Genomic DNA, 27,535 nt, shown 5'->3' with positions numbered 1-27,535 from the left:
TTTCAAGATTAGCCTCCAACTCCCAATTGTCTTGCTTCAATCTCTATGGTTCTATGATTTTAGGACTTACCACCACACCTGATTTTTTTTTTTGGTTAAAATTTTAATGCCCATATTATTCTTTGTTTTAGATTTATCTCAGTATTATCCAGAAACTGAGAACTAGAAAATAAAAGATAAGCTGTGGCTATTTAAAGGGAAATCCCACCCCGTCCCATCTCAGGTTGCATCGTTTTCAGAAATGAGAGGAGACCAAAAATGGTTAAGGGCAGTTATATCTTCCATGACTCTGAGCTCTAATGTTAGGTCAAGTCCTTTGAGGCTAAACTGCATGCAGGAAATAAGCCTTAAAAGGCAAATAGCAAAATGTTGAAACTAAAGGCAGAAATACATCAGGGAACCAAGAAAACCCAAATTCCACAGGATCTGAACTGTGTAGGTGGGGAAGTTACTGATAAGCTCATGGTCTTAAGGCATTTTGAGACAAGTCAGCGTCAGGTTTGCCAGTCGTGGAGTTCATACGGACCTGTGCACAGAGTCTGCTCAAGGTTCCCTCCTTTCCCACTCCAACCTGGAGTCAGGGTTCTGATGAGACATCGTACATCACTTCCTCTACCAGCCATAGGGTAACAAACCTGGCAGAGTTCTAATGGGTAGTTTAGTATCTACACCCATGTCTGTTAGACTACTATACCAGCAATGGTTTTAGCATTTCTCTTTCTACCTTAAAAGCTTAGATTCATAAAACCTGTGCCAGTGTTTGCTCTTACAAATCTTTATGCTTGCTAGAAAACCTACCAGGCACATGTCTTCATCATCACTTTAGGGAAGAGTTTCATATGCTATTCCAAATACACAGCATCGTGTTAGGCTCAGAGAACCTAGATGTTCAGAACCGTGGCATTCAGGGCAGCAGCTGACAGTGGCTCTGAGGCCACATAGCTAACTTCCTTAAGCTCTCACGTGTTCTTCTAAAAGACCGCATTGATAAGATTTACTTACTAGTGCATTTACACCAAGATAATGTCAGGCAAAGTCACTAGACACTCTGCGGTCCTCTTGGTCATCTTTATGACAAGGGTGTGTCAGATAAAAACTATGAACCATCTTTATTTTATTTACTTCTCCCTAATAAAGGGTAAATTATGTACAAGTGCAGATCCTACTCATACTCACTTTGGAATGCACTACCTACTTTTCTTTTTAATTGGGCTTGGTCTTCAGTACACACTTGCTGAAAGAGGAGCGGAGTGAAAAAGTCAAGAAAGAACAGGAAGTGCTATCCTTCTGTCTGCCTGCCCTCAACAGCCAACAAGTATGATCCAACCTCCCTCATCCGGCAAACAAATGAAACCAACTCTGTCTTGACTGTGTGTGTCCTTCTTCCCACCCTACACACATGCCACAAAGCTCCATAATGCTTGCCCTAAGGACACCATACTGCACCACTCACCTGAGGGAACCTCCTATCATACCCCTAGGTGTGTCTCCTGTCTTCCTCAGCATGGCCCAGTGCTCCTGTGGCTACTGCTTCCCTCCTCTCTGATTTCATCTATTATGTTTTGGGTTTGAATTTCACTCCATGGTAATAGCCTCAGCATCCTGAGTATTTTGGATATATGATGCTCTGTTTCTATGCCTTCTGCATGGAATGCATTTCTCTTCCCTCATTTCCTTTTTGGTTAAGACAATTCCTTACCCCTTAAAGGTAGGAAGAGGCTTCAGATCGTCAAGAAGCTTGTTTGGGAAGACTGCAGTCTGAATGAGTTTGGGCTCTGTGTTTGTGTAATACACTGACTATAAGTGTGTCAACAGCCCTCCCTGTGAAGACCTTGAACATAGTGGCATTGCTGCATCCTTATCTATGTGGAAACTGCTGCCTCCATGTCTGTTCCCTTGGAAACTAACACAGAACTCACTGCTCAGAACTGATGCTAACTCTTCAAAATGCTGTTGTGGGTTCAGTATTGAGAAAAACCCCTTAGATGCAGAAGGTCTGAGTTAGATTTCTTTTCAGATACTTGTCTTTAATTTATGTGTATGAATCTTTGCTAGCATGTATGGACATGCATCACTTGCATGGCTAGTGCTGGGTTAAAGACAAGAGCATATGATGCTGTGGAACTGGAGTTAGGAATAGTTGTACCTGTCCGTGTTCGTACTGAAAACCAAACCTGGGTCCTCTGCAAGAGGAGTAAGTGCTTGCAATCTAATTCTCATAATCTGAAAATAATGCTGCTGTATCCTTTTGTCAGATGGAAATAAAGCTTCAGTGAATTTAGTTCTCTTTAAGCTCTTTAAGTAGTCAGTAGGTGATGGGGCCAAGATTAAAACTGGTGACATTTAACCGTGCCTTAGTTACTATAAAGAAATGAGGAGTGAGCATTATGAATGCCCTCAGAGGACAGCGATTTCCTACAGACTCAATTTTCCAATGAAAAGCCAAAAGAAGAAACTAAATAGTTTCTCCTTTGACGATTCTTATCTCAGCAGTCCTCTTAAGAAAATCCTGTAGTTCAGTGACAGATTAGAAAACTCTGCAAAGCAAAACTCAAAGCCAAATAAACACAAAATCTTTGCTTCTTAAAGCCATGCCATCTACGGGTTCTATAGTGACCATACCCATTTCATCCATGGATGGAAATCTTGAGACTGGATTTATGATGCCTCTCATGATTCCTCACACACAACTTGCACTTCCCAATAGTGAACTCATTTCCAATGAATGTTCTAAAGCTTGGAGATGTTTAGGAGAGTTGCCTTCTCCTCTAACTGCACACAACTCCTGTGGTCCAGTTAAGACCTTCTGATTGAATTTCACTCCCTGTTGACTGACAGTAGACTACAGTCTCCAGAACTCATTCCAGATTAGTCCAAACCATTTGTAAACCTAGGCAACTCCATGAGGATCTTTGAGGAGAAACTACGACCATCGCTTTCCTAAAACTTTCTCTCTGCATGCTAATGACTTCTCTTTTTTCTCTTTTGGTTTTTCAAGATGGGGTTTCTCTGTGTAACAGTCCTAGCTGTCCTGAAACTCACTTTGTACACCAGGCTAGCATCAAACTCAACAAGATCCCCCTGCCTCTGCCTACCAGGTGCTGGAATTAAAGGCATGAGCCACCACCAACCAGCTGTAATTATTTATCTTTCTATAGTTTAGAAGTCTGGTTTTCAAGGAGATTGCTCAGGAGTTAATGTATCTATTACCTTTCATGAATAAAGCTGCATTTTGCACTAAAACGGTGGTAAGAATACAACATGAAATGACAGAAGAGACGAAATGTGATAAAATAGTTTATAATTTATATATAGCTCTAAGTTTAGCCTCTATTAAGTGGGACCATGCTTTAAATTAGGTAGTGGGAAAACATACACGAATGGAACAAAGAAAGTGTTGCTTTTTTTCAGCAGCAGGAGACCACTGGCAAAAGCTACAACTAAGTCAAAACCCAGAGAACAACTAACGGAAAGTGGGCACCAAAACAAATTGAAATATCAACAATATAACTTCATCACCAAAGGCTCAGTGAATATCTTGGAGCGGTGTGAGAGACTATAATATCCAGAGGATCATGAAATCTGCAGTAAGGCTGTGCCTTCTAGCTGTGGCACGGAAGTTCCACTCACTACTGTTAACAATATGGCTGCTTAAATCAGACCTGAATATTTCCAACACCAGCTGACATCCCAAAATGGTTAGGGAAAGTCTATCAGGGATCCACTCTTAAATGAAGAACTACAAGCAATTAACAACCGCCAAGAGAGGGAGAACTAGTCTTCCCCAAAAGTGAGCTTCCTGATTGGTTACCTAACATTGAGTAGGCAGCCTTAGAAACATTTACGTGCAGGTAAAAATGAACAGAATTGGCAGGTTGTATTTATATGTTCACTCATTCATATGTATGTGTAACAGGAATGGATAAAGAAGAGAAGACTGGATTTGGAAGGCAAGTGGGGGAGAGTGTACATGAGGGAGGCAGGAGGGATGAGTGGCAGGGGAAAACTAGGTAATTATTTTTCAATTAAACTGAAAAAAGAATGTTCCAGAAATTCATAGTAGCAAATATATTTGGACTGTTTAATTTATAGGAAGAACCACAATGTAATCATATAGTTTCACAGAATTTTCATATATATTTATTAGAAGAAAACAGTTAACACTCAGAAGGAGATGGCATCTTAAGTAACTACTGCATTATGGCAAGTAATTTAAGAATCATATAAAATTTACAGTGAAAAAAAGTAAGTAATTGAGATTGAACTCCTATACACAAATGAATGGATTCAACTTGTGATTTTAGATATCAGGTTTCAGGAAAGCTGTTTCATTAATAAGATGACTATGCGTGAGGTCAAGGATAACCTCAGGCTTTGGTCCTCTCTGCAGCCTTGCTTGAGACAGGTCCTCTTTGTTATTCCTGAGCTATGCACACCAAGCTAGCTGGCCCAAAGAACTTTTGAGATTCTTCTGTCTACAACTTCCATCTCCCTGTTAATTACAGATGTTTGTACTGTGTGTCTGCCCCTATGTGAGTTCTGAGGATTCAAACTTATGTCCTCACATTTATGCAGTAAGCACTGTTACCCACTGATCCAAATCTTTAGCCCCTGATTTTGTTATAATTTTACATGGTTGATAATTTTAGAAAATGAAATATGCCCCCATAAGAGCTTGTACTAGAATGTATCCACTCACTGTATAGTGCAACTGATTATATATATATGTCAGTGGAAGCTTTCTTCCAATTGTAAATACATTCTCTACAATTATATCAATTTATTGCAATTGTTTGTGCTTTTCAGCTTAGAATTAAATAAATTTCTATGATCATTTTGGATAGCTTACATGACTAACATCTATCATGGTTTTTAATCTATCATCTATGTATCTCTTTATCTATTTCTCTATCTCTATAGTTCTCTATCCATCCATCCTTAGGATTATTTTAGACAGGGTTTCTCTGGCTATCCCAGAAATTACTCTGTAGCCCAGGCTGACCTCAGACACACAGAGATCCACCTGCCTCTGCCTCCTGAGTGCTAGGATTAAAGGCACGTGCCGCCATAGATTTGGCAAAAATCTAATAATAGTATTATACCACAGAAGTGTAGAGGAAAGGTTAAAGGCCTGTCCTGGTAATTCCAGTATCTAAATTGTACTTTTAGAAGCCAGCCGGAATAACAGAGAAGTTAAGAGCCCTGCTCTAAGCAAGTTTAATGGAGGATGGAATTAGAAGTAGACTGCAGATCTCCGATTCCAGCCAGGTTACTGCCAACTGTTTATATTCCACATTGCTAAAAACAGTGGTAAAAATACAATAAGAACCGATGGAGGAGACAGAATGTGATGAGAGTTTATATATATTTAACTCCTATTAAACTGGACCATTTTTAAAAGTAGGCAGTGGGAAAGACAAAAACATGTATAGAACCAAGAAAGTTTTGTACTTAATGTAACATGTATACAACTATATCATAGTTAACTGAAAGTGGACTGCCTATAGAATGTCTGATGCTGTGAATGGTGAGCTTGATCTATTATTTATTTATTTGCAGACTTGTCCTCCTTTGCCCAGGGTGGCAGAGACCTGCTTCTGTGGATCAGGATGGCTTAGGACTTGGTACTCTCCAACCTGTACATCCAGAGAGCTGGAATACAGGTGTGTACCGTGGCATCTGACATCTTTCTAAAACTCATATAGATTACTTCCTATTAATAAGAAATGTCAGATTTCAAAGTTTTTGAATGATTAAAATGAGTTCAGAGTTTATAAGTCATAACCTAACCAAAGTTTAGAAACTGGTAGATGGAATCTTCAAGCACATCCGTAGAAAATTCCTAGACTTCTGCAGAGAAAATCTGAGGTGATTCAAGGTCCCCAGAAATTTTGGATCGTGGGTTAAATTTTCAGATGAGTACCATGTGAGTGTGGTGTCTGACTGTATGTTGTTTATGATTTATGGAACATTTAATAAAATAGTGCTACACTATTTTACACACACACACACACACACACACACATTTCTAGTACTGTAGGTTGAACCTGAAGTCTCACGGGGCTAGGCAAGTGCACTGCCATTGAATTAAGTCTTCAGCCTCTCTATAGCAATTTTGAATTATAATTGAGTTTTATAAAATTGCAAGAAAAGCTATTGCTAGGACCTCTAAGCCCATAGTTTATTAAAATATAGAGTGAGTTTGTTTTCCTGTTATAGAAATGTAGTTCTCCCTGCCTCTCTCTCTGTCTTAACTGGGCTGGCAGCAGTTTTGACCCTGCCTTTTGTCAGAAGGGCTACTTACACAAGCACAAGGCAGTCACTGACAGACTCAAGATACAAACTTGACAGCAGGTGGCTGGTACTGAGCAAATCAGTGAGTCCACACTGGGGTAGGTAAATCAGAAGCGTGCTGAAAGAAGAACCATCTAGAGAAAAGGAGAAGGCTTATGCGCGGCAGGTGAGGGCCAAGTCCTGCATGAATCTTCCTATGCTTCTGATCCTCTGAGAAGCTAAAGACTAGCAGGTAAGTACATATTTGCAGACAAATGGTTTTCTTTGAGAAACATCAAAAATGAAATTGTAGGTTAGAAATCTGAAAGAAATTAGTGTATATACTGCAAACTGTCTAAGCACTTTAGGCAGATAGAATGGCGCAATTACCCCCACTCCTTGAGCAAAGGTGTTTCTTGATTCATATGTCTTCTGGAAGTGGGATGTTCAAGCAAGAGAAGTCCTGAATGACAAGCAGGATGCAAGTATGGAGAAGAGCAGCATCTGATCATCTGCCTCAAGAAGTCCCACACAGAAAGGAATATTCTCCACAAGGAAACAGTCCCACATGGGGTGCTGAGTCTAAGCACTTGGTGACCACACTGTATATTAATGTGCAGATTTAGAAGACACATACACAAAGTTCATTCTCCAGGAGATTGATAGGTTAGCTCAGGAGCTGAAAAGGGGGTGTTACCAGGCAGCAGATCCCATGCAGGTGAACAGGGTTCAACATCTTTGTCTTTAACAGGGCTTTCTGGAAACATCCTATACAGCTTCTTTACCACCACCCCACGAAATAGAGAAAGTGTTGATCAAAGATGTAGCCCCTGTCAGTTGACCCCAGAACTAGTGATCTTTGCTTGGTGTTCTGAGCTGCACTGGGCTAGACCTGCAAGGTGGATGACAGGCAGCAAGGGATCCGAGTGAGCGGCTGCTGAGTGGTGAGCTGAAGTGACATGCTGGAAGCAGGATGAATGGCAGATGACAAGGACATACAGAAGCCCAGCTTTCACAGGTGACACACAACTCTGGCATGATGGGAAAGAGCATCGGGTGCAGCAAACAGATGCGTGCTCGTCAGGAAGGAGCTGGCGCTGAGCAAGGACACTGGGTAGGTTAGGAGGAGGAGAGGCAATGTGGCATACAGCGACAGGCCCTGCAAACTGTGGCTACAGCCACAAACCAAAGGACAGTCTTCACATGCAGACAGTGTGGAAGGGCACCCTCATGCCTACAGAAAGGAGCACTGTTAGATATGCCAGCCACTAGGGAAAGGTTACAGGTGACACTGATTAGTAAACCTAGAAAGCAATGTAAAGTTAGGAATGTATTCAAAATGCAAACAGCTAGTTCAACAATTTTGGACTAATAGCTTAAATTTTGAAGACAGTTAAATTTTAGCATTAGAAATTTTATTTTGTATCACGGGCCATGAGCACTTCATGTCTATGGCAGTAACTGCCATTGTTATGATGCCATTACCTTCCAAACTATTGCTAACTCTCAATGACACCAAACAGCTGCTGAGCTTATGCAGCATCAAAAATAACATCTGACTCCCAAACACAAGACAATATTAGAAAGTTGTGCAAAATGTCAGCACTAGGATGTGAGCACTTTGCCTTTGGAGGAAGAGAACAGTGTACTCTGGGAGATTTGTAAGATCACTTCACAGAGGAAGTCATCAGGATGACTGCATGCCTGGGAAGGAACAGGTAGCTGTAATGTAATATTTTAGCTCTGCTCATTTATTCGGATTTGTTTTGTTTTGTGACAGGCTATTTCTACATAGCAGAGGTTGGCCTACAACTAGCGAACCTACAACTTCAGCCTCCTGAGTTTACAAGATGGTATCACCATACTCAGATTCTTAACTACATTTAAACAAAACAAAAATCCTACCAAAAAGAAAAAAAAAACAAACAAACAAAAGAGTTTTGGATCAATCATGGGGAGATCTTGAGTCTCACTTTCTCATTGTTCCCTTAGTGTTTATTGAGTTAGGAGAAATGAGCCTACCTTCCAGAAAAAGAGCTTCATGTATACCATACATGAGGTGTTGGATCTGCAATCTTTGAAATCCCTTAACCATGACTAGTTTACACAGAGCCCAGGTGAAAAGTAGATCTCAGTTGAGTATTTGCTGAATAAAGAGACCCAGATAACCAACTCTAGGCAGTTCAAAAGTAACATATAGGCAGGAGCCTGGGAGAACCCAAGCCACTAAAGGAAACTTAACAAGTAGACCTAAAAGAAACCACTCTTCTCCCAGTCCTGACTTCTAGGATAACCCATAGTCTCTGCCTAAAGTTCCAGTCATCTACTTACTACTTCTGCTGACTTTATTATGCAAACAGCTGGCCTGATGGTTAACATTCCAGCTACCCCTAAGATCCTCGGAGGAGGAACTGTGTTGTTGATATACTTAATTTCTTTCTTTGATTAGGCCACTTTATGTGTGAGCTACCCAAGCTCTCTGCAGTGGAGATGAGAGGGAAACTTTCATTTCCCGGTAACTGGTCAGGATCACACATTGGTCCTGTGATATGGTAGCAAGGGCCATGCGCCTCAATGAAGCAGAATCTGTGGCTTAGGGGATGCTGCCCGATGTGCTTCAGGAGAGAACAGGTGTTAGCACTTAGGACTACGCTACAGAAAGGTCTAGATGCCAAGTGTGGGGTTTCACCTGAGTAACAATACTGTATACAGCATTGCTCAGACAGCATAAGCAGTGGAAGGAAGGAAAGGAATGTTCTAGATGTGATATCATCAGGCATAAAAGACATGATTTTGGTCAAATTATATAATGGTCTTTAAAGGTTCCAACATGGAAGATATCTATGTAACTTTGTCTTCTAACAGAGCAAAACAATAAGCATACTTCCTACTAAATTACACAGAGTATGGCAAATCCTGGGGTGAGCAGAGCAAAATTATCCACATGAATTAAGGATATCAGGCCCTTCTTGGGGAATTATGCAGAGACTTAACAGAGGGGGAGATTCCTGCAAAAGCAGATCACCAACAAAACAAACACATTAAAATGATGTCCAGTCTTTCATCTTCTACCTCCCTCACATCTAGAATGATGCCTGAGGTCTTCTGAGGCACCTTCTAGTCCTACTGGTTTCCAGAGTCTGTCAGTATTAAAAGGATCAGCTATCAAAAAGCTGCACATGAGGCCGGGCGGTGGTGGCGCAAGCCTTTAATCCCAGCACTCGGGAGGCAGAGGCAGGCGGATCTCTGAGTTCGAGGCCAGCCTGGTCTACAAGAGCTAGTTCCACGACAGGCTCTAGAAACTACAGGGAAACCTTGTCTCGAAAAAACCAAAAGAAAAGCTACACATGCTTTAGAGAGAAGTCAGTGATGCCTAATGGGAATATCTATGCCTCTGGCCAACTCTACACCAGTACGATCAAGTGGAAATGTAATTTATTTACTAGATTCCAGAGTACAAATGAAACCCTGTGTTCAATTATCAACTAGGCATTTCTTTTAATATTATATTATGCTTTTTAATCTTAAGTTTATACTTAATTTCTCTAAGATTTGGTGTGTAAGTTCAGTATAACTCTAAAAAAAAGCATTCTTCAGTTTTTCAAATCCCCAAGGGAACCTTTGATTTGCTTGGTTTCGATTTATTTCTCTGAGACATGTCTCACTATGTCCACCAGGGCTGATCTAGAACTTGTTTTATATGGACACTTGACCTGGAACTCTGTATTCTTTTGCCTCAGCTTCTTAAGGGCTGAGATTACAGATATGTACTATCATGGCCAACTGAGAGACTCATATTAGACATTGGTATTTATATAAATTAAAGTAAGTTATCCTGAGCAAGTATTTAGTAGCTCCAGTCAAATTCAGATGAGAAACATTACAAATTAAAACCATTCTCATAATTACCAAGGTGCAAAAACGTCCTGGATGGATGAACTGCGTATACTGAGGTGTTGGCATTCCCCTTATTACTTAAAGATTCAGTTCCTCTGGTGGCTAATGGATAGATAGGTTTTCAGACACTTGGTGAAAAATCAAGGCCAGAGCATGGGGTGGCGACTAAGGTCTAGTAAGCCTCAGCAAAGGCGAAAAACAACAAACATATGAGAAAAACTAGCTGGCAAAGTGGATGGATGGCTAAAGAGTACTCTTAGCTGAGGCCAGCTGTACCCTGGCACTGAACAGGCACAGAACACCACAGAGTGTTGAGGCTCATTATAATATTAAAGCACTCCTCCTCCTCAAGCAGAGATTGTAGATGCCAGTGAAACACGGAATGCATGAAGCTGTATGTAGAACTGCATGTAATAGATTATGTGTGAAACAGACCAGGCTATACAAGTGAGCCTGAAAGCTCACACTATGTGACATACAAACTCCCATTCTTCATGAAACAGGGCTATTTGAGCTGTGAGATTTCTCTCCCGTGATCTACTTTCTCTGTTTCTATTTCAGCTGCAGCAACCTTTGCTTAATTCTTTGTTCTGATACGCAATAGTCTAGAACCTCTCTAGGTGTCCCACCAAACACGTAGAGAAGCTGATACCAAAATCATATAAGACATTTCATTTAGTTGAAGGGCTGATGAATCTAAAACACGTACAAGATGATGCTCCTTGGAAAGCTAAATGGTATACCCGTTTACTTGGCTATCAAAACTGTCTTTATCTAACACATTCATAAGACTACTTTTGTTCAAATTTTAGATCAGAGGCAAAAGTGCGATGAATAGACTTAATCGTATCCTTGACACCACTATCCACTTTTGCATTCCAAAAAAACGAGGGGCTCCCTGTAGTAGAGGTAGGGCCGTGCACTAATAATATAAAGAATGCCTGTTAGTAGTGCTAGTCATTCCACTAAACCAAGAAGAAAATGTCAGCAGAGGTGACGTTAACTGTACTCTGCAGTCATTTTCATTCCCTAAACTCTCCACATTACTCCTTGACCTGAGATTTCTTGGTTCTTTGTTCTATAGCACAAGGACATTGTTTTTCCCTTCGGGACTTTATTATATTAATGTCACGTAAAAAATTACAGCATTTGGTGATGTGGATAGGGAAGGTATTTCCAAGTGAAGATTTAGATAACTGATAAACCACACCTTTCAATTCTTCAAAAAATTTCTTATCTTTTAAAATTTTTATTTTGAATATCTTTATCATTATAATCCTTTTTCAGAATACATTCTAGCCAAGCAGACCGCTGAATGTGAAACTGCAGATAATGGATTACAACAAGAACACAAAACTGCAGGGAAATTAACACTTTACAACCAGTCACATGGTTAAAGGAAGTAGAGTAAGTAGGAGTGCATACTGAGTGTCTTTATGGAGAGATTTCAACAGTTAGAAAGCTTTGGCAAACAAAATGAAACAGAAGTCAAGAATATGTTAAGAAATTGTATGAAGCCTAGGCAAAAGACTTCCAAAGATAAAGTTCCACAGGCATTCAACAGAATGCCATTCAATCAAAAGTTTGAGAAAACACTAGTATATTTCAGACCACCTCCTTTGAATATAATCTGGAACACAGTCTTCTATACAAATTTTAATGATATACCTAAAGTGCATATGTATTGTATGCTGCGTTTGACTGACGTGTTTAACATCAGTCATCGTTAGCTGTGATGTCAACAGGATGCTTTCACAGATCACAGGTTTCAATTTAAAACACATAAAATGTGAAAAACATTGACATATTCATAGTGGTTCACTATTCAGAACAATGAATTCACAAAATGAAAATGAATTTCTTTTGGGATAAGCTTTCTTTGTGATCTACACTTATTGATCACTTGGAACAAGCTTTGCTAAATGCACGTGGAGCTCTCAGTTAGGGCCTTCCCAGGTTTTGGTCCCAGCCTACCTTTCACGTCTTCATCCTCAATTGTGGTGTTGGAGCTCTCGGTTGACTCCTGTTCAGAAGAAAAGACAGTTTAGAGCGTCACACAGAGAAAGCTGATTCTTCTGACAAACTCGGCTGGTGGAACATACATATCATGCAAATTTCTTCAGCAGGCTGTGTGAATACGCTGACATGCAAATGGACAAATGCATCATGTGATTTTCAACAGAAACAAGATGTCATACGCTGCAAACATGTCACAGGGAGTACTCTGGCCACCTGGTCACTGATGCAGGATGAACCCAGGTGAGGTGCAGAAGCAGAAAACGTATGTACTTTATTTAAGAATCGAGTAAGATGAGTTCAGTAAGATGATTCTAGTATCTCACACTATGTTTTTAGGAGGAAAAATGGAATATTTTAGCAGAATAACATTGAAACTTAGAATGCATGGTTTTATTTCTAACAGACCAATCAGTGAAGAGCACCTTCTTTGTGTTGGGCACTATGTCAAGCGCAGAATTTGGGGCTATATGTCTACCTTCCTGCTTTGTAGAGAAAAGACATTCCTCCAGCATTTGATTCAGAAGCTGGGGCTATAGCTGAGCCAGGCTGATCAGAGTTGTTGGAAACTGTTTCGGGTGTATGTTTAGGACAGTGGAATCATAATAAATCATTTATTTTCAAGGGCTGCGAGACTTTTTTCATTTCATTCCTTTCTAACTCAGAAACAATCAGTCATTCAAAAGAAAATCTCTTTCCACAATGAAAAGACAAAGTTCTTTGTAAAACTACAAATTAAGGTGAAGAGTAGTAAGCACACTAGAAAGTGCACTGCAGATGCTGGTGGTTAAAATACATTTCTTAAAATACTTTAAAATTAGTTACATTAAAATGCACCAGTGAAGTATTTTCCAGCAAAGGCATGTTACAGTGTTCAGAAGTATTAATTTTCATTTTCCACTTGGAATGATTGAAGACCAGAGCTGAAAATAATTTGGACCAAAGTTCCAGGCAATAGCTATATATTCAGTGAATGGAAAACAGGTTGGGAAGGTAATAATAATAATAATCTCTGCCAGTGTCCTTTTATAGATTAGGCATTTTTGGAAAGCTATCTGTTTATATAAATACCATATGTAATATTTATTTATTTATTTGGTTTTTTTTTTTTTGAGACAGGGTTTCTCTGCAGCTTTAGAGCCTGTCCTGGAACTAGCTCTTGTAGACCAGGCTGGTCTCGAACTCACAGAGATCCGCCTGCCTCTGCCTCCCGAGTGCTGGGATTAAAGGCGTGTGCCACCACCGCCCCGCTCATATGTAATATTTAAATTAAAGCAATAAACTCGCTCCTGTCCAGAGTCTCCACACATACAAAACCAAGGAAAAAACTTCATGCATTTCTTTAATGTGACGTGGCATTCAGAATTAAACACAAAATGAAGGTTAAACCATGCACATAAAAAGAAATGAATTCATGTAGGCAATAATACCATGCAGAAACTCTTACAAACGCCAGAGCTAGAACTACAGCAGTGTCCACTCCAGCTGCTACGCCTGGTTTTCCATCTGATAGTGCCATTAATGGGACTGCTCTCATTTGCGCTGGCCCTGACTACCTCAACTCTTCCTGGTGACCTAGAACATCTCCACTGTCACGACACTAACGTACATCTCAGATTAAGACACAAAACATTTCGTTTTCAACATGGGTCAATGAAATATTGAACCAGAGATGAAATGTATTTCCTGAGCCTCCAACATTTGTTGATTACAGGAAGGGAAAGACCTGTGACTGTATTCAGCACCTTAGAAAAAAGTCATGCATTTTTTTTTCTCCCCTCAGATATGATAGTGTATAACAAGTGATAAGCTGGACAGAGAACACATATAAAAAATGTTTCTTTTAATCCCTCAGACATGTATGCAAGTGTTGGTATGAACACAGTATACACATAGTTTATAAATGGTAGAACACATTAGTCTTCATTCAGCATAATCCTTTAATATCTGTTACTATAATTTGTATAGATGGACAACAAACATATTTAGCAAGAAACGGAATTCCTGATTCTCTTCCCATTCACGGCAAACAGTAACAGCACCAACAATATCATCAATAACAGCGAACTGAAAAACAAGCAAACAACAACAGCACCAACAAAGCCACGGTGACAGCAGGGGACAACTGAAAAGCTCAGAAACAAGTTTTAGGAGAAAAGAAACAAAGTCATTCTACTTGAAGACAATGGAAGGATAGCAGGAAATTCTGAAATTTCATGCTATGAGTGTTTATCACACAATGAGCAAACAGGCACAGAGAAGTAAAAAGACCACATGGAATTGCCTAAGGTACAGTCATCTCAACAGAAAGATTTAACCTGACCCTTTTTTTTTTTTTTTTTTTTTTTTTTATTTACTAAGGGATCACTGATTTCTCTTTCAGGATGCCATCCTTTTTGATCTGAAAGAAGTCTATGTATAATTCTAGACTACTTAGGCACAAAAGAGCACATGATGGAAAGAGGGCCAAGTTTTTCTTTCCCACTTGAGACCATGAATCAGTTTTGGACAGGGCGTTTGATGAGATGTGCAATCTTATCAAAGCAAATGGTGTCGATTCTTTCTGAATACCTTGTTTCCGTCAGGGTTGTGGATTACAGTAGTTTGGGGCTCCTGAGTGAGAACAAAATAGAGAAAGAAACAGTTCGTATTGGTAAGTACATTCTTACTAGTCTGTGGGACAGAGCAGAGTGAGCCAACAGACAAGACTGAAGAGTGGTAAGAGCTAAAGCCATGTCAAGGGCTGTCAACAGCCGACAGGATCTCTGGGGAGGCCTCCCTGGTGAGCCTGTGAGATCAGGCACCTCCCTACCCAGAAGCAGCATGCAGGAGACCTTATTCCTGATAGATGAACAAACAGGCAGGGCTTTGCAGTTTGGAGATCTAAAGAGGCACCTGCTGTTTCACCAGGCCCTAAGCCAGGCAGACCTGTCTTTTCTTCTCTACTGAATACTCTGTTGCTGTCTAGCTCACAATAATTGGCCAAGGATGCCAGAAATGGAAGTATTTCAGATGACATCAAATTCTTTGTGAAGGTATTTTCTTTTCAGCTGTATTGCCTTGGGAGTGGACTCTGATGTTATTATAATCAACACATAGTTGAATACCCATGGAGAATCCTGAAATACTGGACCACACTTTAAAAAACAAAACAGAAGCCCCTACAAAACTGTCCAAACGAATACAGTCTAAAGCTCAAGAAAAAACAATCTAAAGAATACTTAAAAAGTTTAAGTGTTTTTAGAACTAATCATGAAACACTATCATTAGTAACGCTGTTGATATATTCTATATATATACTACTCACGTGGAAAGGAAAAGTTCTGCTTTATGAGCTTCATATGCAGAATAGTAAGTTGTTAGGTAATCTTTTTCCATGAAGCAACTATTATTTTCATATGGTTTTCTGTGAAAAAAATTCTTAAGTGGAAAGCATATTCAAATACTGATGTTAAAAAAAGAGACGGAATGTTCACACAGTGACAGCGTGCTTGGTGCGGACATTAATGGTAACTTTAGCACCTGTGAGTGGCTGTAACCATGGCCAGCCTTCTCCAGGGGAACGTCCCCAAGGGACACTTAGAAAAAACACCACTGTTGCTTCCTTTCTTCCCATCTGGGGTCTGAGCTGGGAAACTGACCTCACTAGTAGAGAAGCCACTATCTTTTTTGGCCCCCCCTTTTTTTTCTTACCCATTTTTAAGAAAACATTTTTTCCCTTTTACAGGGGTAGGGATTGAAACCCAGGGTTTCTTTTCTAAGTTAAGAAAATATTCTCCCACTAAGCTATGCTCTCAGCCCCGATAACCCTCTATCTTGTCTTTTCCTTCAAATGTTTTTAAATCAAATCTCCAATTGGCTAACTCAAGTAACATAATGCCTAACATTTTTAAGACAATGACAATACCAGTCTGGGCATAGTAATGAGTAAAAGTAATCTCTAGGAATCATAAGACAAATTATGAAAACATTTGAAGAAAATCTTATATATCCCTCTGTACTAAATGTCAGTATTCAGATTCTGCATTGCAGCGTAACACTACTCCTATGTGGAGAACTAACTGACTTAGCTGCTAGTTATGTATATTTGACCGAAATGGCCAAAACTGTCATTGATAGTTTAAACTTCTGTGTTACACCCTCTCGTTCTGTGGAAGAAAGTGAACAATTTAATTGGACAATTAATTGGAAACACTATAAACAGAGAGCTTTGACTTATGCAGTGCCTCTTTATCTCAGCAAGTAAAGTCTTGCAAAGCCATGTTGTCTTTCAGTGCGAAAGAAATGGGAACTCTGAATAAGGTCTACTTTTTATGTCCTCTTGCAAGAATCCTGTTAGCTCTCCTTGATGTCAACACTTTCTTGGCAGAAAGAGAAACCATTGTTTGCAAGACCTGTAGCAACCATCACCGGAAGAGCTAAGAGAAACCAAAGCGCATTCTGCTGCGTTTCCAAGCCAGCATGCAAGAATTCCAACTACAGAGAAAAGCATGAGGTCCCACAATGAAATGATAAGGCTCATGTTAGAAACACACTGCTTGACAACTAGCTCAAGAAAAGGAAATCAAACCATGTAAACTTTTCTTCTGAATTTGAAAGGAAAACAAAAACAAAACAAAAACAAAACAACCTAACAACAAAAGAAGTATTGATACACAGATACTGATTTAGTGAAAGCAAACGAGAGAAACAACAGCAAACAGTGCAGAACTGAAGAAAGGTACAAGAGTCCAGGTATACCAGCGCCGGGGTAGGAATATTTTCTTTGGGGCTGGTTACCACGTTGGCTTTGTTGTTTATCTGTGGATATGCAGAAAATAGAAACAGAGATGCCTTAATCTTCTGAGTAGCCAATGTCTACAAGGAGCATGTCTACATGGAAATACAGACATGAAAATAAAGAGCCACTGGAGATGGATGCGGACACAAACGGAAGGGCACATCTAGTCCCTGAAGATCCCACGCAGCCTGGGACTCTACGATGAGAGAAGGAGATCAGTGGTGGCTGCTCTGAGCATGCTGCCTCTTCTGCGTGGCTTCAGTGAGCCCAAACCAAGCTGCAGAGTATGAGGAGGCTGTAGCCACTTTCATACTCTTCTAGTTAGATCCAGCCTGTCTCCACATTTCAGCTATTCACACGTTCCTTTATTAGCTTACATTTTCTTCTTCTTATTTTCTTCTTGAGCCTGAAGACACACACAGACCATCTTTCCCGGGGGAGCTATCATTACTTTGTTTACCAGGTATCCAATTAAAATTCTGACTCTTCTGGCAAAGTGCAGACATTAAAGTGTTTTATTGAAAATGGTAAGTTTGGGTCTCCTTTAGGAATACATCTTCTTTGATAAGTGGAAGAAATCAAACTGCATTCTGTAGCCTGGGTGTGAAGGGACTTTCTTGTCCACAGCTGCCCGAGAGACAGCTCAGCAGCTTGTGACTGTTCCATTATTCTTGCCTAGTGCATCCGGTGGGACCAAACCCTTGCATCAACACAGGCGAGTTTATCCTTAAAGGAGATGTGGTTGCTACCGTGGGAACCACGTTTCCAAAGGAGCTCTTGGGACCGATAAATATGGCAATGGCCCACAGAGAAGACTCTGTGTAGACATGTGGGGGCTTAGAGCTCTGTTGAGTTTTACACTAAAGAATAAAATACTGAGATGGAATAATTGATATTATTTTAAACCCATGCATGACATATTACATTATGGTTATCAGACAGAAACTTAAATTCACATCCAGTTGTGCATATCAAGTTATATAGGTATTTGCATTGTATATTATTACTAAAGCGATCCATCCATAGTTTTAATATGAATGAAAATATACCTGGGGACTTAGAGAGGAACATGGACTGCATAACAAATGATTATTTATAAGTTATAACACAAGTCATTATTTGGGTTTAATCGTTAGTTTAACCTTAGGCCTACAGGCTGTTTGGGGGCTGTCACTGAGAGAAAGACACAAGGGAACAGAAATTAACACAGGTATATGCTTGGCTTTTGTTTTCATTCACTTTGTGTGGTTGCTGGTACGAGTACAATTTAATAAGCTATGAAAGAGTGCTCTGCGTTATGCAAAACGAGAGAAAGTGTTGAAAATTCCCTTTACTTAGATAACTTATTAAAGATTAGACTTGTGTGTGCAACAGTCAAAAAGATATGGGAGGCAAGGGTATATGTGAGCCAGCTACAGAGGGACCAGAATGTGTTCAGGTTGCTACAGGCTGCATGAGACATAGAAGGATGACCACAAGTAGCTTCCTATTAAAAAAGATTATTTGAAGCACAGCCACTTTTTGTCCAGCCAAGAGGACATGTGATGAAAGTGCCACGTGTCCTTAATGGGTTTAGGGTTTATCAGTAGATGCAAATGAGAGAGAAAGTCTCTGGAATACTCTTCTTCCTGTTTTGAGAGGAGACAGACTTTTCCCTAGGATACAGCTGCTAAGAATGTGATTTATTTGTATCTAAATGCACACAAACTTGTCAAAGTGCCCGACTACTCTAACCACGTTCATACATGAAAACAGACACACCACCATGCTTTGGAGATATATATGATATTATACCGAAATAATAAATTATTTTCTAAGTAAAAGCCAGAAGAACTAGCTTTTAAAGAGTCAGTTATCAAGCACCATGTTCAACCATAGTTGTCTTTTAAATGTACATGTGAATTTATGTACTTTATATCATGGAAGCAATGTATTTTTGTTGTTTGAAACCTGAATGCAATCGTATATTTAAATGATACAGTATTACTCTCAGGTGGCGTGAACAAGGTGTTGCATTCATTCAGTTAACACATACTCCTTTTAAAGAAGCTTAGCTAGAATGGACCCATGCTGAAATCACTTTCACATTATTTGTAAACTCAAGGCAAGTATATTAAGTTATATCTGAATTTACTGATGAGTATCAATTAAAGGATAACCCTACAGCATTTCTTCCTGTATGAGTAAACATTCCCTGTGTCCTGGCTTCTTTATTCTCAAGGAGAAAATTGGCTTTGATCTCACAGACGATGAAACTCATTAACAGAGTATGGGTAAGGGTTCAACTTGTTATTTACCTGAAAAAATTCTATCAGAGAAAAACAATGTAATGTGAAAGCAGAGGAGCATGTTATGCGTGCCGATTAGCGCTGACCTATGATGCTCTTACTCTTTTCTACTCCATTAACTCAGGTAAGTGAGACTGTCTCATTTCTAAGTGTGTATTTTTCCCAGGGAGAACTCTGGCGGACACAGATCCTCACCATCATCTGAACACTCGAACTGGACTTCCTTTTCTGAATTGACCAGTCAAAGAGAAAGGAAGAGAAAACAAAAGCATGACCAAAGCAGGGAATACATAATCATTTTGCCGTTGAAGAGCTGTTGTCAGTTGACTGGAGGGAAACTGCTCTCAAAACATTTTCTTCATCAGGATAACAGTGGGAATAACTGTCCATTGGACTGGTGAACTCTCCAGCCCTGAGCAGTATAGAAAGACCACAGGGAAACATCTGGAAACTTAAAATTTCCACCAGTGTCACACTGTGGAAGAGACAGATAGCCACTGTCATTATTGGAGTCTAAAATGAGTAAAATAAGCAGAAGGAAGGTACAGTTAGCTTGAAGAATGGGAAATGGCGACCTAGCAAGCACAGGGCATAGTGACCTCAGAGCTGAAAATTCTCAAGTCACACGCAAACAGGTGATAGAGCAATGACTCTATTTGAATTTAGGAACCAACTGACAAACGCTTTTCTATGTTACATTTTCAGTATGAACTGGCCATCTGATTGGGTCCAGTTCAACGGTTAGACTATTAACTAATTCCCAGGAGGGTTGACCTGTGGAGGAATGTATGCATCTGCCATTGGAAAAGAGAGAAAACCATTAACAAGACATATAGGTGATATTCTGAAAAAATAACAAAGATTATTATGAAAATAGGCTACTCTCTATTAAAGATATTATCATTAGAAAGAAAGTTGTATTATACTGGTTAGAAATAGAAGAAAGTAAAAATATTTTGTCGCCATCTTTCTTAGAAGGCTTTCCTAGTATCTGTAAAGGGTAGTCACCTTGAATATATCTCTAATAATTATGACTGAAGCACAAAAAAGTTATGGGATTTTAAAAAAAACAAACACCCTTCCCAAATGGGGCACTTAGTCACCAATGCCCTGATTTCTCAGGCCAACTGAGTTTGTTCCCAGGTCTTGGAAGGCTTCAAGTGCACATCATAAATACTCATAAAAGCAATTGTTTTTTGCAGCTTTTTAGGTCACCAGAGTGGCTTGGAACTGTAGAGAGGTAGAGAGACTTAGACATCAGTTTATATAGTAGGTATTGCTTTTCCTAGTTAATATATAATCTAATGAAATGATTGAATGCTAGCATCAATGATAATCATGTTTGTGTATTAAACTATCTTGTGCTTCAGCCTGTACCTTCTTTAGGGAACTGTAAAATACAGAAGCTATATGGACTTGGGATTTGCAGGTAACATTTAAATTCTCCAGCATCTGAAAGTCAGAGATAGTTTAAGACAGCCACTTAACTTACCTTTACTCCATCAGGTTTCTTCAACAGACTCTTGGCTGCTGCAAAATGAGAGTAAAATCACCTCAGTGAGTTATCCACAAAGCCACAGTGAGATGACAAATCAAGTTATCGTTTCCTGCCACCTTTGCTGAGTAATGATCAACACACACCAAGCCTTCAAGGTCACACCGATGAGCAAGAGCTTACAGGACACGGAAATACAGTATCGCTTTTCTGGTTTCACCACAGCAAATTTAGAGATCAATTCTTACATAGTTCACGGCATGAAATGGAACACTTTGCCAGTTGTGCACAAGACTTTATGTCACTGTTGGTCCTGAAAAGGATACTGGAACTTTTACTGGACCATCCTTCATAATCCAGAAAGTTGGTTTTGGTCTCTAGACACCAGCCGGCAGACCCACTACCATGTCTGGTGAGCATGTCAGTTCTGCCACTGAAGCCCCTCTTTCCAGAGGTTGAAATCTCATTCACAAAAATTTGCTCTGGCTAAACAATGTACTTCCTTTATTTTTGAAATCAGAGAATTTCAGTTGGATTCAATATACAAATATCTATATAACAGCAAATGGTACCTTATTGACCAGGAGCAAATTTTTTAAATGCTTAGCATATGATAATACAAAAATGCATTCTGTGTTCATTTAGACTTAAAATCAGAATACAAAGGCTTCCTAAATGAAGGTCTTTGAATTGAACAATTAAAAACCATAACATCTGAAACAAGATCTAAAATAAAATGAAATCTTTAGGGTGTAGGTTCTCATAGAAAACTTCCTTTTCCCAGGAGGCTTAAGCATGGCTTCCATTGTTAACAAATTTCCTCGGTCTATTAAAACTAGACAGCATCCTTTTAAAAATGTGCACATACACAGTGAACAGCCAGTTAAAGCTATAATGATAATTAGTACACTGGTGTAGAACACTCACAGATATGGAGGACAAAGTACACACAGTTCCATTTTATGTTAATATGCAGTCATTTAAGCACACAGAGCACGACATTTGAAATGAACCACCTAGCCGTAACTAAACTACACGAACATTTCATTTATTGATATTCCTTTGCTTTGTGATTTTTTACTTTTAGTTTCCAATCTGGCAACACTTTAAATTTATTCAAAAGACACAAATATGAATTTTGTCTGGTTTTTAGCAACGATGCTATTAATTTTTTATCAATGGAGATTCAGTGGTTGCCTTGGTTATGGTACTGGTTGTCTGTAGTTAAAAAGGAGCACCAGTGAACTCCCGCGGCCATTAATAAGTTAGAAAACAAACAGGATAATTTGAATTGAAGTGGCAAGCAAAAAGAAGACAATGATTTGGGGTAAGAAGCGGTCTGGCTTGGGAGATGCAGAGCCAACCCTTGTGTGACTACTGCCTTACCTCACAAGAAATATATTCCACATTCAGGGAGAAAAGAAGAAATAGAAACAGCTTTACAACCACATAATACGGATGGTTACTTTAAAGAGCACGTTTGGCAATGAACAGAATGAAGAACATACTCGATACTCGAGACTAAAATGCAACAACAGGACGGACTAGAAGATGTAACGGAGTCTTGTGCTGTTCAGCTGATGTAGGAGAAATGGGTACAAACGTTGGATTTTTCGTGCAAAACCATTCAGAGACATTACAAAGTCCACACATTTGTCATGGTATTTAGTTTGCATAATTGGTGAAAAGAAACACATGTGGTAAACTACAGCATCTACCAATGGGTATAAGCACTATTAATAAAGACCCAATTTACATTTAAGGCTGTACGTAAACCTTCAGCCAGATATGTTATTTCAATTCTGGAAAATCTTTAAAAAGGCAGTTCTTCACCATCAACATATACTATATAAATGCATATTTCTATGATTCACTGAGCTCTGGGCCACAGGGAAATAGCTATTTCGTTTAAGGTCATATATACATATGGGTTAATGCTTACTGAACTGACATTAAACTCACCCACATAAATGTCAATCACGTTCACCAGGTATTTATAAAACAAGGGAGTGGCATGGCTTGTCAGACCAAGCACATTGGACAGAACGTGTAACAGCTGGGCAGCACGGCCCCTGAATGTGTAGCACCATGCTGCCACGGAGAGATCGCTGCTTACCAGCCTATCGTTTCTCATTGCTTCTAAGTAGGAAGGGTGGGGGGATGACCTGTTAACAGAGGTCTAAGCAATAACTAGGAATCAGCTGAAGGATGTCTGACACTCATATGATGATGGCTGTCTGATTATCACTTTAACATCTGGGTTAGGGAACATGAAGTCAGAACAGGTCGCCAAATGCTGCACATCACTATCCAAAAGCAAAAGTAACACGTTTTTTTGATAATGGTTCTAAGACTGAACATCTGAACTAAAAGGGTTTCCTTTTGTTTTTAAAAGAGTCTCTCTATATAGAGCAGGCTGGCCTTGAACTCACTGAGTTCAAGTACTGGGATTGATATACACCACCTGACGACATATCCCAAATTATAAATTTATCAAATGGATCTTAGTTGCTGCTTCAGTCTACTCCACACATGTCTGCTTAGCACCTACCAACATTTGACTTTGGATGGCTATTGATTTTAGATAATTCTAAAGGCTCCAAATCTTAAAAAATAATTTTCTGGAAGTAACACACACTGTGTCTCCATCCTGGAGAGTCACTTTAAAGAAGAAAATGTCTTGACTGAATTTAGTTCATATGCAAGTTTTTCTTTTTATTTTTTTGTCCCCTGCTATCTCCCCTGATGTGATCACTTTGAGGAATACTATTATTGGATTTCACCCCCATGTGCCCATGTGGTCGGTTCCCTGCAATTCCTCATTAGACAGTTTCAGCCCTTGTAATTAGTCTTAAGGAATGTGAAGACACAAAAAAGAACTAGGCTTACAAGAATGGGGTTCCACAAGATGCCTTATTTTAAAAGTCTTTCTTATTGCAATTCCTTATAGTAACCAGAGATAAAACACCCTTATAGTTATTTATGAAACATCCATCAATAATAAATTACAGGTTTGAAATGCTCAGCTTTAAAATGAGACATAGATAAACTTGTGCAATCCCAGCATTTGACAGTGGGTGTTCAGTCTGGTGGAGTCCTACAGACAGCCACAGGAGCATAAGGAGTCTCTCTCTCTCTCTCTCTCTCTCTCTCTCTCTCTCTCTCTCTCTCTCTCCCTCCCTCCCTCCCTCCCTCCCTCCCTCCCTCCCTCTCCCCTCACTCTCTCTTTCTAAATATATGTATGTGTGTGTATGTATGTATATGTGTGTGTGAGAGAGATAACTATCTGTAGTTACTAGACTTTCTAAATTCCTTTAAAGACACACACACACAAATACTAGAGAAGGACTGAAGACAAAGAGCAGAGTTCAAATATGTATACCTGAAAAATTTCTCGTAGCCAGCATAGTTGTCAAGATGGCACCCTATCAAAGAAAACAGAGATCAAGATCATAATTGCCTCTACAAATCTCTGACCCAAAAATACATAGCAGGGACTAACAAATCTCCTGGTTTTATTTTTTTTTTTCCTTTTGGCTTCCTGAGAACCCTAGTCTGTGGTTCTCAGGATGCTGGGACAGCTCTAACGGTCTGAGTCAGATTTAGATCTAACTGCACAGCTGTTTCCTCCAAGGAGAGAAACCACAGCATACACTACCACATCCAGCCCACTTCTCACCCCAAGCTTGATTACGGAGCACCCCTAGTTTCCTGCAGGTCCAGCAGGACTAACTGTTGAGGTCAACAATATCAAAAGCTCTGGTAAAACTTCCCTCACAGTACTTTTCTCCCTACCTCACCAAATCAACCTTCCCAACCCCACCACACAACATTGTCAAATTTCTTACCTTCAATTTCCTTCTAGCATTAAATTTCTTCAAGCAGTCTACGGTCTCCTGCCTGTGCATCATGGAAGCCACAGTAGAACGTTGCTGGAAGAAGAGGGGAGAGAGCAACTTAAGGGTAGTTAAAGCATACCAAAGACAATAAAGAGTCTCCTCCAATCTTTCCTAAGGGCGCCTGTACCCATACAGGCAACTTGCAAGGATCCAACTGCCCAAGTAACCTACAACAAAACATGATTTCATAAAGACTATGAATGACTTTGATCAAACACTGACAAAGAGAAGGTACAGAAATGAAGATCATTAACTCCTCAAATCATCATTTTAGTAAGCATTCCATTGCATTTCTATTAGAATACCTTCCATTTGCTTAGCATTTTATCATTACCTAAATATTTCATTATCAACCCTAGGAACTTCCTGGAGTTTTTAGATCCCCTTATGATTTGTTTTTCCTAAGGGCTTCTGCAAGAAACTCAGACTACCTAAAACTACCTCTAGCTTCTAAACCTCACACATTTTTTAAAGCTCTTTAATGATAAATATTTGGACTCTGTCAAAATTTTCTTTCTTGGATACAATATCCTAGTATCATTTTCTTATCCCCTGCTCATGAGTCTAATCAATAATTGGCATGGGAATTACTTATTCCTGTTATTGTCAACAATACTTATTTAGCCATTTATACAATTTTGAGTTTGCTATAGGCAATGGTGGCTTTCACTGTTATAAAATTCATTTCTTAAATACCATGAGACAAAAAATGCATTAAGCGTCATCTTTTTTTGAAAGATTATTTAAAATCTATAAAAACTGACTAAGATTTTACTTTTTGGTTTGGCTCCCAGGGCATATGGAAAAGTGACTTACACAGATCCATGGGTGTTTCAGAGCCTCAGAGGCTGTGATGCGTTTGGCAGGGTTGATAGTAAGCATTTTGTTGATAAGGTCTTTGGCTTCAGGAGTCACTGTGTCCCATTCTGGTGATGGAAACTTCAAAGATAAAAATTAGTAAGACATTTGTAAAGACAGACACACAAGCCAGGCATGTAGGTACAGGTCTATAATCCCAACACTGGGAAGCAGAGGCAGAGGTCCAGGACTTCCCGTCAACCCTCGGTTACACAGAGAGCTCAGGCTCAAGGATGGCCTGGTATGCATGAAATCTTGTCTTAAACAACAACAACAACAACCACACACACACACACACACACACACACACACACACACCCTGAGTCACATAGAGAAAAGCCAAACATATTCCTCATTTCTGCAATCAGTGTATTGCTTCATAAATGTCCTCATTATTAAAAAAATAGATCAATTCACACCAATGACTAGTGCTATAAAAAGAATAACTAACAAGATAAAGCTGGTCATAGTTCCTTTTTTCAATTTGGTCCACTGGTTTTTACATGAGCATGTATGAAATATTAATGTGTGAATTTCTAAAACACTTAATTAGAAATAATGCTTGCAAGACAGCCATGATCACAAATGGGCCCCATGAGCTGACTGGAGAAAGAAATTATCTTGAGCTGCGATCATCTCTCATTCTACCCAACAAGAAACCACTTCTTATCATACGGTGATAGGAAGAAAGGGTAGACTGGTAGACTGTATACAAGAACTGGCTGGATAGTGGCTGTACTAAGAAAGAGATCCAAAGCATATGCCAAGGCCAAATTTGCCCCCCAAAATAAGGCTGTGGTCACAGCCAATCACATCCACTACAACTTCTTGAACTCCAGGAAACCATTACATCTGAGAAGTATGCTCAGAAAATTGGAGATACACCCAGAAATGCAGTACCTACAGCTACGCTATGATTCATGACAACCCCCACCTGACACACATGGCACAATGTTTCAGAAGTTGAACAAATTGGGCTGTGACGTGTTAACTCATCTGGTTCAGCCACGTGGACTCTCGCAAACTGACCACACATCTTCAAGCATTCAAAAACACTTCTACAAGCAACAGGATGCAGAAACACTTCCCCAAAGTTCAGTGACTCCTGAAACATGAATTTTACACAACAAAAATAAACTTGCTTCTCACTGTCAAAAATATTGCTTATAATGGCTCCTATTTTGTTTAACAAAGATGTGTTTGAGTTTTAGTTATAATGACTTAAATTTGTGGTCTGAAACTATAAACATTTTACACCAATCCATTGCTTATCATAACTAATTTTCAGTTACTCTTCCTTGTACATAAGTATATTTTATATTAGATATAATGTTCTTCACATGCTAAGAGATATTTGCCTCACACTGGTTGTCAAATGACAAAATATAAAATTGTTATTAAAACAATAAGAAGAACAACCCTTGGCCCTGGCAGTAAACCAAGCAACCCTCATCCAAAGTTGTATGAATACTTATTACATACATCATAAGCTCCAGCCTTGATCTGCTGATACAGTCTGTGCTGGTCTTCATCCCAGAAGGGTGGGTACCCCACCAGCAAGATGTAGAGGATGACACCTGCGGAGATCGTAAGAGACAACGAGTCAAATGTGGCTGACCCCTGTGGTGTGAAGACATTGAGGAAGCGGAGGTGACTTCAGAGAGACACGGTAACCTGTCCTGAGGCCTCCCTTCCAGTACTCCCTCCCATGTGCTCCACTCTGACACCTTGTCATTCCACTTCATGGGACAAAGTATTGTAAAGAGGCAGACAGGGCAACACCTAAAGATGGACTACTCCTGTCATTTTGGAGGACAATTTTTTTTTGCCTCCCTGAATTCTTTTCCATATAGATTCTATAGAGGTTGATGCTTAACTTTCTACTGTCTACTCCTACTAATTGCCTGACAATAAGGACCTTAGTTGAATGTAATGTCCTGGTTACAAATTCATACTCTAAATAACCAGTTGCCCCTAGGTTGCAGATAATATACAAAAGACATAACCATCTTCTCTTCAATAATATGAG

The 27,535-nt window shown here is 39.5% G+C and overlaps 1 protein-coding gene across 2 annotated transcripts in view; it reads right to left on the bottom strand.

Annotated features, from left to right (window-relative positions):
* The window catches only part of Camk2d (calcium/calmodulin dependent protein kinase II delta), a 253,170-nt gene that overhangs the window by 26,050 nt on the left and 199,585 nt on the right, over positions 1–27,535 (bottom strand). For both annotated transcript variants that reach the window (XM_038311055.2, XM_038311054.2), the window contains exons 9-14: positions 26,989–27,083; positions 25,465–25,587; positions 24,598–24,681; positions 24,132–24,174; positions 20,747–20,784; positions 12,145–12,193 (exon numbers count right to left, since the gene is read on the bottom strand). In XM_038311055.2, coding sequence (XP_038166983.1) covers positions 12,145–12,193; positions 20,747–20,784; positions 24,132–24,174; positions 24,598–24,681; positions 25,465–25,587; positions 26,989–27,083 — 432 coding nt within the window. The remainder of the gene's footprint in view (positions 1–12,144; positions 12,194–20,746; positions 20,785–24,131; positions 24,175–24,597; positions 24,682–25,464; positions 25,588–26,988; positions 27,084–27,535) is intronic.

This window comes from Arvicola amphibius, chromosome 14 (assembly GCF_903992535.2).
Source record: "Arvicola amphibius chromosome 14, mArvAmp1.2, whole genome shotgun sequence".
Taxonomy (NCBI): Eukaryota; Metazoa; Chordata; class Mammalia; order Rodentia; family Cricetidae; genus Arvicola; species Arvicola amphibius.
This window is presented reverse-complemented; position numbering and strand designations above follow the sequence as displayed.